This window comes from Rhinopithecus bieti, unplaced genomic scaffold (assembly GCF_001698545.2).
Source record: "Rhinopithecus bieti isolate Rb0 unplaced genomic scaffold, ASM169854v2 scaffold_37555, whole genome shotgun sequence".
In the NCBI taxonomy this organism is placed as follows: Eukaryota; Metazoa; Chordata; class Mammalia; order Primates; family Cercopithecidae; genus Rhinopithecus; species Rhinopithecus bieti.
The window spans coordinates 1,041,095-1,054,992 of NW_016815947.1; the positions used below are offsets into that span (position 1 = coordinate 1,041,095).

General features: G+C 35.1%; 1 protein-coding gene across 1 annotated transcript in view; it reads right to left on the reverse strand.

Annotated features, from left to right (window-relative positions):
* Nucleotides 1–13,835, reverse strand: part of LOC108516635 (protein MEMO1-like) — a 30,993-nt gene extending 17,158 nt beyond the window's left edge. The window contains exons 1-3 of the mRNA XM_017854220.1: nt 13,830–13,835; nt 13,289–13,293; nt 5,639–5,784 (exon numbers count right to left, since the gene is read on the reverse strand). Coding sequence (XP_017709709.1) covers nt 5,639–5,784; nt 13,289–13,293 — 151 coding nt within the window. The 5' untranslated portion in view covers nt 13,830–13,835. The remainder of the gene's footprint in view (nt 1–5,638; nt 5,785–13,288; nt 13,294–13,829) is intronic.
* Nucleotides 13,836–13,898: the final 63 nt, after the last annotated feature.

Sequence of the window (13,898 nt, forward strand, 5' to 3'; positions counted from 1 at the left end):
CTAATTTGAAGTAAATGGTTGCCATCATCATAGCCTATATGTATGTGTGTATTTATGTATGTGTGCATACACACACACAACTTTAGTCAATCACCACTCAGAAACTGAGTTTAAAATACCATTTTTTGGTTTCTATTATTTTAAAAGTGTCTCAAAATTTTATTTAACAATAAAGAAAATGATAGCACAAGCACAATAAATGATCATAAATATACCTTTAACTAAAAATGTATTATTGACTTACAATAAATCATAACTATATGTTATCTCATGAGCAAATTTATTTTATTTTTATAAGTTTTTGTGTTTCTGACATTCAGTAAAGGTTACGAATCTACACTGTAAACAAATACAATTGCCCATGTACCTGGAGAACTGGACTTTTGTACTTTTGTAAGTATGAATAAAGCGTATCACATAGTAAGAGAAAATTACTTACCTGAAACTTATCCTTTCAGAAGGTACACTGGGAAAATGGATTCTTTGAGCCCCTGTTTCAACTCCAAGTATGAGCATTCTAGCTTTAAGAGCCATTGACACTGCCCCTAGGGACAGCACAAGCTTTGGAACTCCCCTAGTGAGTATGTCAGTAGTTTCTTCAGGTGCCTTCCCTCAGTTCTTTTCAAATTCAAAAGATGAGAGGAAAAATAACCCAAGAAAAAAATCCTGTAAAGCAGAAACCTTACTCTTTGAGGGAAGGAGGGTAGCTCATTTGTGAATCCATTCCAGAGCACGCTTTCTGAGAAAAAGAAATACAGGTAAGTAATTTTCCCATCTCCAAAGGTGACTGGTGATTAATGAGTGGATTCACAGAGTGTGGAGAATAAGCTCCAGGGATGTCTGTTTAACACACAACAATCAACTAATGAGGACAAACATAACAATGAATGGTACAAGAACCAATGCTACTTTTTAAGTACCTTAAAACAAAAGGTAAAAGAATATTAAATACCTCAACATTAAGCTATGCACTGAACTGCAAAAATAAATAATGACCTTGGAAAGTTGATCTATAAAACCCCCAAAAGATCAGTCAATAAGATAGATTTTCAGATATATATCCAATAAAATTATACTGTCATACATTTACTTAATCACATTTTTTAATATGTTAAACCACTTTCAAATATTTGAGTTAAACCTCACAACAACCTTGTGAGATCAATTACTAGGCCATTCGATACTAAGGATCCAACCTGGGGACATTCAAAATTGAAATCACTACCAAAGAAAAAATGTATTTCATAAAAGAAATATTCTCTAAATAGCATCAAATAAGGTAATCACTTTTAAAAGCTAAATACTATCATGTTTTCATTCTGAAGTCCTAGTTATAATGTATAAGTATTAGCCTTATCTCAAATGTGCAAAAAGTCAAAAACTAAATCTGTAAAATCTGTATGTACAAATATTTGAGAAGACAAATATGATGGCTTGGTTAAGGTATATTTTAAGAATTAGCTAACTTACACTCAAACCAATTTAACTATTTAGAAAATAGCAATAGCCTTATACCCAAGAGACTAACAGAAAGAAAGAGTATGCATGAATAATCACGTTAATATGCAATAAAGAAGAAATCTGAATGTAATAAATTTCATAAATATTTAGGGGAATGCCACTTTTAATAAGTGGTACATATTTATAAAAAGCTAGTAATGTAAACCAAAACAAATATAAATTTATGCATAAAAATTCAAAATTGCTGAAAAGACTATAGTAAACTCATATTTAAAAAAGAATATAATGTCATAAACATTCACCAAGTAAACTTATCTAAACTGATTTGCAAAACCACCATAAAAGGTAAATCAAATAAAGCATGAGTCCACTTTTACTTTTTCTTTTTTGTTAGAGATGAGGTCTTACTTGTTCTCCGGGCTGGATTCAAGTAATCCTCCTGCCTCAGCCTCCCACATAGCTGGGACTATAGGCACAAACTACCATACCCGATTTATGACTCCACTTTTGAAAAATCAATTTTTGCTAAATCCAATTTCATTTAGAAACTTCTTAGAAGTGAAAATTATGTTAATGAAAGCTGCCAACAATCTAAATTTAGAAATATAAATTTCAGGAAGGTCATGGAAACACAAATATCAATCATATATATGAAGAAGGCCAAAACTGAAACTTGAGAAGACAGAATGAAAATTCTACTAATTGAAAAATTAAAATAGGTCCAGACAAAATTCTCTCATACGGAGCCATCCTATAGGATATAGAACTTAATAAGCACAAAAAGTATTGGAACAATTTAACCACGGTAAAGCACAGACTAGTGGCAAATGTCTTTTCACTTAATCTACTTCCTGCTAGTAACAGAAAGGATGAAATGAGGTGAAACTATTTTAAGTGTTGCCTGAGCAATATAATCTGGCATTTCTATATGTACAAGACTGGTGATGTGATAAAAGGCAGCAACTGAAATGCAGGGTTTCTTTTTGGGGAACTCAAATGAGGGGACTGAAAGAAGGGGGATAATGGAATCTAGGTTCCTGTCTCTCCCTTGACTTACCTCAACTAGAAAGAAAACTTGAGAGTGCTTCAGTATGTCTACCTTTATCTCTCTAATGCCTCTTTTCAAGTCTAAATAAAAGCTACAAGGCATCTGAAAGACGAACATCTTTAAAGTAAAATACATTTAAGAAAATAGATCATTTTTATAAAGAACACTGGCTAACAAATAAGGTTAACAAGAAAAAGCTTTCCAATTTACACGTAATAATCTGAAATGTCTCTATCACCAAGGTTTTCACTTTACTTTCTGCAACAGGTAGGCACACTATAAAGAGAACCACTGACTAAAAATGAACAATGTGGTCACTGCCAGTAATCTAATAATCAAAACAAAGAAACTTCCACTGTGTGTAGCTGAGTAATTTTTCAAGTGTACTATAATAAATTTTTTTTCCAAAAAAAATTCAGGTATTTATAGAGTGTGTTAAGAGGAAACTCAATGAACCATTTAAGACCTCTGCATGCATGAGGAACTGAATCCCTCCTATGAAATTACTTAGAAGTCAGTGTTATGATTGCTTCTACATAATAAAATCAACCTGTATAGTACTTCTTTAAAAGAAAGAAAACCATTAAGTATTATCTTCATGAGAAAAGCTGAATTTTGAGATGATAATATGGCAGGCTTACTAATTTAGGAAAGATATCCGTCGCCACTACAGTATGAATGTGAGAAACATGAAACTTAATTCTTAAGATAGCTTAACCCATAACTGGTCAGTAATTCATATTACTTCCGTAGGCATGCAAAAAAGGAAAATGTATCTTACTTTACAAGAATTACTGTGGTAGTGAAAAGACTATCAATTTTGGAATATTATCTATGTTACACCTTTCACTTATCTCCAGAACCCCAACATATTTCTCAGTAAGAAGTAGCACAGTGCTTTCCATAAACACAAAGAAAACATTTAATGAGTATTATTAATGATGGTGATACTAAAAAATGAACTCTTGAAAAGTTCTATTACTTAAACACCAAACATAAACATAAAAAATGTTTTCGTCTCTAGATAATTCTTACAACTATTATTTATGAGTCTTTAAATTTTTTTGAGCTCTTTTTTGTAACTATCACCTGGAAAGCCTATCTTACAATTTAGATACCAAAATCTCCAAGAAATCAGGAGACAAAACAACCTCAATAATTTTCTAAGAATCTAGGTAGAAGGTAAAACAGATTTATTTTTCTCTCTCAGCCACTGTAGTTACATACAGCAGTGGACTAGGCTTTGCTTACTTTAGAATTCTTTATTAATGAGGTAAAAAGGATGATTCCACAGAAAAGAGCAATACAGAAATGTTTACTGACGTTGTACATGAATTTATGTTATGATTGCACAGGTTGCCAACTTAGAGAGAAAGCCCAGGTTCTGAAAAATAATATCAAGGGAACTAATTATTTAAATCAAGTGATTAATAAGAGCCTTAAAAATGAAGGAGGGGTGGGACATTTATTCAAGAATTTTAATTTTCAAAACATAAAGCCATGCTTTGTTACCAACACAAATTCACAATATTAAGGAAAATATCCTGTTTTGCAGTAATGATATTTAAGTTTTCAGGGTCATTTAACAAAATTCCAAAATTCTACAGAAAGGAACTCCTTTTAGGCATCTACCAAGCCTTCAGATCTAAGCAGCATACTTATATCCATAAAATGTAACTTCTGCCAAAGGTAGCAAACCAGCTAACCAATAAAATCAGTAAATAAAGAACCTTGAATATTAAAAACCGATTTAAAAAAAGAAGAAGACCCCTGAGAGCTTCTCTAGGGGGCTGGAAAGGAAGCACAACTACCTGCATACCCTAAAAATCTGGGTTTCCAACCTCAGCACTGCTGACATTTTGGGCCTGGTAATTCTCTGATGTGGGAGCCATCCTGTGCCATTGTAGGATGTTTATTTAGCAGCTACCCTGGACTCTACTCATTAGATAGCAATAGTATTGCCACCTCCAAACCATATCCCAGTTGTGGTGATCAAAACTGTCTTCAGGAATTTTCAAATGCCCCTCACAGTAAAATCACTCCCAGTTGAGGATAAGTACTTTATGCAAAAAAATAATCTGTACTATTACGAAAGATAGTTCTCTTGAACTGAGATCTCAACTTTGAAAAGGCCATTCGGAGATAGAAGCAAGAGAAAGACACCAGCCCAACCAGGCCAGATAAATGTTGAATTAATTCTGGCAATCAATGGGTAAGACATATAAAATGCCATGGCTCCCTATGTTTCACTGAGGATGTTCTCCTGGCTATTCTAGCATTGTATCTTAAAAATTATGGTCTTTCATTTTAGGTTTCCTTATGATCAAAGAAATAACTGATAAATGAACAGATACTGGCATCTTAAACCAATAAATTAATAGGTCAAAGAGATGTCCTAAAAGGAACAAAACTTAGAAATATTCTGGGACAGTAATGGATAAAGGAAAGCAAACTGCATCCAAAGATTGTAAAAGCAATGTTTACTGAAAGAGGAATCCACAAACAGCTCACTTCTCTTATGATGTATTCACTGTGAAGGATTCTTACTCTTACAATAATTAAAAAATCACTCAAGAGTCCTTACCCTCATAAAGCATTACCAATGAAGACCACAGTGCTAATAGCCAATATGTTATAATCTCTGGAGGGTAGCTTTAAACTGATGGCAATTGTGGGCAAAAACTAAGCACCAAAAGGGGGGGAAAAAGACTAATTACAAAAAAGGAAATGTGGAAAAGGACTGGCACAGCACACAGTGCTCTTCTATATCCTAAAGAACACTGGATTTATCCACCAAAACTAACTTCAAAGAATCTACCATACACACCTACTTGGAAATGAGGTTAAAAGATCTTAACTCCCACTACATAAGTATCTAAGCAAGGATGACTTCACAGTGTGAATCCAATTATACCAGTCGCCTTTGGAAATGTACCCATAATCCACTATTGTAATCTGATCCTTTTTAAAGGATCAAAAGATTTTTTGTTCACTTTTAAACATTGCTGCCAGAAGTAAAACTTTCCAAGGAAAGTGATAAAAAATTGAAAATCAGAGCTTAGAATGAAAAGATACCTTTAACCAGAAGTATATAACATCTACCATGATATGTTAAAATCTAGAACTTACCCCAGTGGCAGAAATCAGAAGAAACCACAAAGAGATTACTAGGATCCGCTAGATATTTACTGAAGAGTTTTCCGAATTCCTGTTCTTTTGACTCACTCAGAGCTCCAACCAGTACAGGAATAATGGTAAACTCATCCTTATGGCTTAAAAAAAAAAAAAAAAAAAAAAAAAAAAAAGTCATTTAAGATGCTTAAGAATGAAAGTAGTTCTCCAAATGTGTTGGCATTAGAAAGTGGAATATGTATTAATAGTGGTAAGGACAACATACATAATATTATCGTTGAATTCTTAAAATCCATAAATTAAATGTTTAAAGGGTACGAGGGTACGATTAAAAATATGAGTCACACAGAATACTAAAAATATCCATTTAAACTACAGAAATATATTACTTCTTTAGGTAAACAAAGCTATTTTACTACCAGGTATAATAACATCTCGAAAAATAAAAACAAGCCCATCAGAACAGCACCAACTCTTTTCACATACTCATCAAGGCTACAGTCATCTGCCAAATCTTTCTGTGATTATAAAAGAACATTAAACTCTTCCTCGCCTATTTTAATCTATCCTATTATAAAAACCATCATTTCTGGCACTTGCTCTATAAACCTGCCAAGTGAGACCTACAAAACTTAATCTTGGCTCCCGTAAGATTTATCAACTGCATTTTTACACTTATCCTAATGATCAGATACAAGACAGTCGGAAGACACGACTCAAATTTCATTGGCATCTAGGGTAGACAAAGAATTAAAGGAAGTAAGTATTAATTTCTAGCAGCAGAAAAAGACACCACAGCCACCCACAATGTTTATGGCATATCCACAAGTCCCTTTTTCACTCTACAGATTGACAGATTTATGGAAAAGAAACAAAGTAGATTAATAAAGAATAACTATGATGAGCTATAGAAACAGATGTTCATTCAAAACCTTTTTTTAAAATGTTATTGTCATGAAATTTTACCTATATATATTCAATATTATTTATATTCTAAATGATCCCAGATTCGGTATTTTAGAAGCATGAATCATGTTTGTCTGATTTGTTGTTAACAGGACCTTTTTTAAAAAATCACCATTATAATAAATGCTTTTTAATATGATAACCTGGCACTAAACTGATGTAGGACAAACAAAATTCATCAAAGTTTTTAAAAATACTAAGTTTAAATAATCCCCAAATAAATGTTAGCCCAGCTGCATAAAGCTAAAGCACCTCCCCCGTAAGGCCCCCTTACCCTGTCAATTGCGAAATAAACAGATCATACAGATCTCCAGTCCCTCTGCAATGCAGGGGCTTCTTGGGCAGAATCTGCATCTATGGAGTAAGAGAAACAAAGGAAGCTGGCAGAGGAAGCTGCCACAGGATCTCTTTCTCTAACTGTTACCAGTTTGCTAAATAACTGCCTGACTGAATCGGGCTCTTCAATTAGTTAAGACTAATTGTCAATTGAAAGAAAAGAATTAATTATTCTAACCTCAACTACTACCTACATAAAAAAATACATTAAGATCATCAACGTGTCTGTGAGTAATTATGATATGATTGGAAAGTAGTTATACGGAGTATAACGAACAAGGCGAAACCAGAAGAAATGGGTTCAAGTGCTGTCCCCACCACATACAAATGTTCAGAGCATAGGTAAGTTCCCGAATTGTAAATATATTTCCGTATCTGTAAAATATGGAATCATAATTGCAATACTTACTTCATAAAACTGTTATGAAGTCAAGAACACTATAGGAAAGGTACTTCGTCACAATAGTTGGCTCACTCTGAATAAACAACACGTCTACTCTCCACAAGAGCCATTAATCCCTTCAATTAACCTCAGTTTGAGCTTGCAAATCTATCTATAAGGAGGCATAAAACTCTGTTCTCTGTAGAAACCTAGGACTTGAATCGGGGCTCATTCATCCACCCCTCTGTCATCCGTCTTTTTAAATAATTACTTGTTCTCTATCTCTAACAGACAAATAAGCATGAATTAGAGAAAAGAGCATTTAGCTTTGAAAAGTAATACTACTAGGATTTGAAATCCAAGTTCTGAAGTTGAACTTCCAGTGAAAGAATACAAAATCTCACCCCCAAAAAGCAATTATAAAACTGGATAAAAGCGTCAGAAGCAACCATCTTTGTGCTATGGAAATCAACCAAAAGCCAAACAACAACAACACCAAAAAAAAAAAAAAAAAGAGAGAGAGAGAAGAGCATGTTAATGAAAAACTACAGAACTTCCTGGTAACTACGGTGGAAATCTGGCATCTTACCAGGAGCTACCTCCATCCCCTACCCTAGCTCCACTGAAGTATAAGTTCCATCAAGGAACCCGCACATTCATCGCAAAAAGGGGATGACTTTGACTTGGAGCAGAGAGTGGAAAACCCACACTCAGCAGGAAACAGAAAAGCCTGCAGATTGCTTAGTCCAAGATTGCTGTTGTTGGGGTGAACCATAAACCTGAGGACTAGCTAGAAACTTAATAGAAAGACACTGGAAATGGCAAAGCCATAGAGAGACTTGATAAATTTTCCACATATCCTAAAGAGACAGCCTATGCCCTCCACACAACACTGGCTGACTAGGAGGCTGCACACATGTACACGGCAGTCCCATAAGGTCCTAAGCTCCACACAAAATGCAGTCTAACTGACAGACTGGCAGCATATGCATGGGGGAAGCTGGAAACCTGAGAGACCTAGCTCTCCACACATGCCTGGCTAACAGAAAATTTGGGTACATGCACAGGGTCTTAGGTCTAAGACAACATAATAAAAAGTAAAAGAAACAAACATGAAAACAGATTATACTTAGTTGATTTTTTCTTTTAATCAGAAATGGGGTCTCACTATGTTGCCCAGGCTAGCTTCAAACTCTGAGCCCAAGTGATCCTCCCTTCACAGCCTCCATACAATCTCCCAGAAGAAGGTGAAAGCCTTTCTGGTTCAAGGTGTTCAGGTATAGCCTTCAACCAATAATTAGCTAAGCACTAAATTCAGGAATTGCAGGTGGGAACCCTACAAAGCCAAGCTTAAAATTACAAATTAAAAAGTTTTAAAAGTTGGGGAGACACATAAGTAACCACACATAGTGGGAGACACAGATTCTGCAGTTTAAGTCCATGAAAGTTACTAAATAAATAAATAAATACAACCTGCAAGGGAAAAAAATGAATAAAAACCGAATCCAAAGTTACTATAACATGCTACACAAAATGTCCAGTTCCAAAAAAAATTGTAAGTCATGGAAAGAAACAGCCAACTATGACCCGTATTCAGGGGGGGGAAATAAGCAGCCAGCAGAAGTTGTATCCGAGTAAGAGTAGATATTGGATTCAGCAGACAAAAACTTCAAAAGAGTTATTATCAATATTATTCAAAGAATTACAGGAAGCCATGCTCAAAGTTATGATGATATAACTAAAATAGGGAATATCAACAAAGAAATAAATGCAAACTATTAAAAAGAACCAAGTGGAAATTTTAGAGTTGAATAGTAACTGAAATCAGAAATTCAAATGAGTTCACTAGATGGTCTGAAGAGCAGATTTGATATTAAATAGGAAACAGTCTGTGAAATCACAAAAAAATTAACCAGTCAGAACAGAGAAAAAGAACAGAGCATTGGAGATTTGTAAACAACATCAAGCATACCAGCATGTATATAATCGGAGCTCCAGAAAGGGAACAGTAAAAATATCAGAAGAAGTAACTGCTGAAAATGTTCCAAATTTCATGAAAAAACATTAACCTACAGATCTAAGGAATTCAACAAATCCAAAGTATGATAAGCACAAAGAGATCCTCACCCAGATACATCATAATCAAACAGCTGAAAACAAGACACAAGAAGAAAATCTTGAAAGCAGCCAGAAGCAAGTAACTTCTAACATATAGGAGAGTTTTTTAATAAATGGTACTAGGACAACTGCATATCCATACACCAAAATAAAAATAATAATAATGAACTTGTCTCTTTGCCTCACATCATACGGAAAAATTAATTAAAACTGGATCCTAGAACTATAAGAGCTAAAACTGTAATACTTCTAGAACAGGGGTCAGCAAACATTTTTTGAAAGGGGCCATTAAGTATTTCAAGTTTTCTGGGCGACACAGTATAGAAACTGCGCAAAACTTCAGGTAGAGAGAAAGCAGGCACAGACAATATGGAAATACAGAAGTATGGCTATGTTTAAATAAAACTTTATTTACAAAAGTAGGCTGTGGGCCAGATGGGGTTCACAGGCTGTAATTTGCTGACTCTTGTTCAAGAAGAAAACAAATGAGAAAATTTCTATGGCCTTGGACGAGGCAAAGTTTTCTTAAATTTGATACCAGAAACAGAATCTATATAAGAAAAAAAGTTGATAACTGAATTTAACAAAATGAAAAACTTCTGCTCTTCATTAAGAAAATGAAAAGTCAAGTGCATACAATAGGGAAATATTTGCAATCATGTATCTCATAAAGAATTTGCTCCATAAATTCTCTTATAACTAAAAAAAAAAAAAAAAACGGAATTACCAAAATAAAAATTGGGGTAAACCTGTATGAATTATGCAGATGACATGACCAGTATATTTAGAAAAACCCCATTGTCTCAGCCCAAAATTCTCCTTTAAGCTGATAAGCAACTTCAGCAGTCTCAGGATATAAAATCAATGTGCAAATCACAAACATTCCTCTACACCAGTAACAGACAGGACAGCCAAATCAAACGAATGAACTCCATTCACAATAGCTTCCAAGGAGAATAAAATACCTAGGAATCAAACTTATAAAGGGATGTAAAGGACCTCCTTCAAGAAGAACTAACAAACCGCTGCCTCAGTGAAATAAAAAGAGGACACAACACAATGGAAGAACATACCTTGCTCAGGGATAGAAGAATCATATCGTGAAAATGGCCATACTGCCCAGGTAATTTATTAGATTCAAAAAAAATTGCCATCCCCATTAAGCTACCAATGACTTTCTCACAGATTGGAAAAAAACTGCTTTAAATACATATGAAGCAAAAAGAGCCCGCATTTCCAAGACAATCCTAAGCAAAAAAACAAAGCTGGAGGCTCACGCTACCTGCTACGAACACATACAAGGCTACAGAACCAAAACAGCTGGTACTGGTACCAAAACAGAATATAGACAATGGAACAGAACAGATCTCAGAAATAATACCACACAATCTACAGCCATCTGATCTTTGACAAACCTGACAAAAACAAGAAATGGGGAAAGGAATTCCCCTATTTATAAATGGTTGCTGGAAAATTGGCTAGTCATAAATAGAAAGCTGAAACTGGGATCCTTTCCTTACTCCTTATACGAAAATTAATTCAAGATGGATTAGAGATTAAATGTTTAACTAACACCATAAAACCCCTAGAAGAAAGCTAGGGAATTACCATTCAGACATAGGCATGGGCAAGGACTTCGTGTCTAAAACACCAAACGCAACAGCACAAACCAAATTGACAACAGGATCTAATTAAACTGAGAGGCTTCCTGCACATCAAAAAAAAAATAAAAAAAAAAAAAAACCATCAGAGTGAACAGGCAACTATAGAATGGCGAGAAAATTTTTGCAATTACTTCATTGACAAAGGGCTAATATCAGAACCTATAAAGACTCAATCAAATTTACAAGAAAAAAAAAACCCCATCAAAGGTGGGCAAAGGGATACTGAATAGAACTTCTCAAAAGAAACATTTCATACAACCAACAGACACATGAAAAAATGCTCATCATCACTTGCATCAGGAGGAAATTGCAAATCAAACCACAATGAATACCATTTAACCAGTTAGAATGGCAATCTTTAAAAATCAGGAAAACAACAGGTGCTGGAGAGGATGTGGAGGAAATAGGAAACACTTTTACACTGTTGGTGGGACTGTAAACTAGTTCAACCATTGTGGAAGACAGTGTGGCAATTCCTCAAGGACTAGAACTAGAAATACCATTTGACCCAGCCACCATTACTGGGGATATACCCAAAGGATTATAAGTCATGCTTGTATAAGACACATGTACACGTATGTTTATTGCGGCACTATCACAATAGCAAAGACTTGGAATCAACCAGATGTCCATTCAGACAGACTGGATTAAGAAAATGTGGCACATATGACAACCATGAATACTATGGCAGCCATAAAAAAGATGGTTCGTGTCCTTTTGTAGGCGATGTGGATGTTAGCTGGAAACCATCATTCTCAGCAAACTATCGCAAAGAACAGAAACCAAATACACATGTTCTCACTCATCGGTGGGGAATTGAACAATGAGATCACTTGGACACCAGGAAGGGAGCATCACACCACAGGGTCTATTTGTGGGAGTGGTAGTGGGGAGAGATGCATTAGGAGATATACCTAATGTAAATGATGAGTTTAATGGTGCCAGCACACCAACATGGCACATGTATATATATATGTAACAAACCTGCACTGTACCCTAGAACTTAAAGTATAATAATAAAAAAAACACTGAAAAAAAGAAAAGAAATGCTTTCTTCCTCCTCCTGACCTCCTCCTCCCTAATTACTGCCTTCTTTCCTCTAAGTTCCCTTGCTCTGGGTCCCTCTGCTCACCAGTCTCAGGAGAAAATTTAAGAAGATATTAAAAGAACAATTAATAAAGGATAAAAAAAAGTATGAATAGATATTTCACAAAAGAAGATATACAAATGGATAATAAGCACATAAAAAGCTGCTCAATGGTTTGCAGTTCTCCGTGAAGAGGTCCTTCACATCCCTTCTAAGTTGAACTCCTAAGTATTTTACTCTCTTTGTAGTAACTGTGAATGGGAGTTCACTCATGATTTGGCTATCTGTCTACTATTGGTAGAAATGCTTGTGATTTTTGCACACTGATTTTGTATCCTGAGACTTTGCTGAAGTTCCTTATCAGCCTGAGGAGATTTGGGGCTGAGATGATGGGGTTTTCTAAATATACATTCATGTCATCTGCAGAGACAATCTGACTTCCTCTCTTCCTATTTGAATATATTTTATTTCTTTCTCTTGCCTGACTGCATAGGACAGAACTTCCAATACTATGTTGAATAGGAGTGGTGAGAGGGGGCATACCTGTCTTGTGCCAGTTTTCAAAGGGAATGCTTCCAGCTTTTGCCCATTCAGTATGATACTGGCTGTGGGTCTGTCATAAATAGCTCTTAATATTGTGAGATACATTCCATCAGTACTTAGTTTATTGAGAGATTTTAGCATGAAGGGGTGTTGAATTTTATCAAAGGCCTTTTCTGCATCTATTGAGACAATCATGTGGTTTTGGTCATTGTTTCTGTTTATGTGATGGATTACATTTATCAATCTGCGTATGTTGAACCAGGCTTGCATCCAGGGATGAAGCCCACTTGATCTTGATGGATGAGCTTTTTGATGTGCCACTGGGTTTGGTTTGCCAGTATTTTATTGCAGATTTTTGCATCGAAGTTCAGCAGGGATATTGGCCGAAATTTTTCTTTTTTTGTTGCATCTCTGCCAGGTTTTGGTATCAGGATGATGCTGGCCTCATAAAATGAGTTAGGGAGGAGCACCTCTTTTTGCATTGTTTGGAAAAGTTTCAGAAGGAATGGTACCAGCTCCTCTTTGTACCTCTAGTAGAACTCAGCTGTGAATCCATCTGGTACTGGGCTTTTTGGTTGGTAGGCCATTAAATACTCCCTCAGTTTCAGAACTTGTTATTGGTCTTTTCAGGGATTTGACTTCTTCCTGGTTTAGTCTTGGGAGGGTGTATGTGTCCAGGAATTTATCCATTTCTTCTAAATTTTCTAGTTTATTTGCATAGAGGTGTTTATAGTATTCTCTGTGGTAGTTTGTATTTCTGTGGGATCAATGAGTGATATCCCATTTATCACTTTTTATTGTGTCTCTTTGATTCTTTTCTCTTTTCTTCTTTATTAGTCTGGATAGCGGTCTATTTTGTTAATCATTTGAAAAAAACAGCTCCTGGATTCACTATTTTTTTTGAAGAGTTTTTCGTGTCTCTATCTCCTCCAGTTCTGCTCTGATCTTAGTTATTTCTTGTCTTCTGCTAGCTTTTGAATTTGTTTGCTCTTGCTTCTCTAGTTCCTTTAATTGTGAGGTTAGGGTATCAATTTTAGATCTTTCCCTCTTTCTCCTGTGGGCTTTTAGTGCTATAAATTTCTCTCTAAACACTGCTTTAGCTGTGTCCCAGAGATTCTAGTATTTGTTCTCATTGGTTTCAAAGAACTTTTTTTTTTTTTT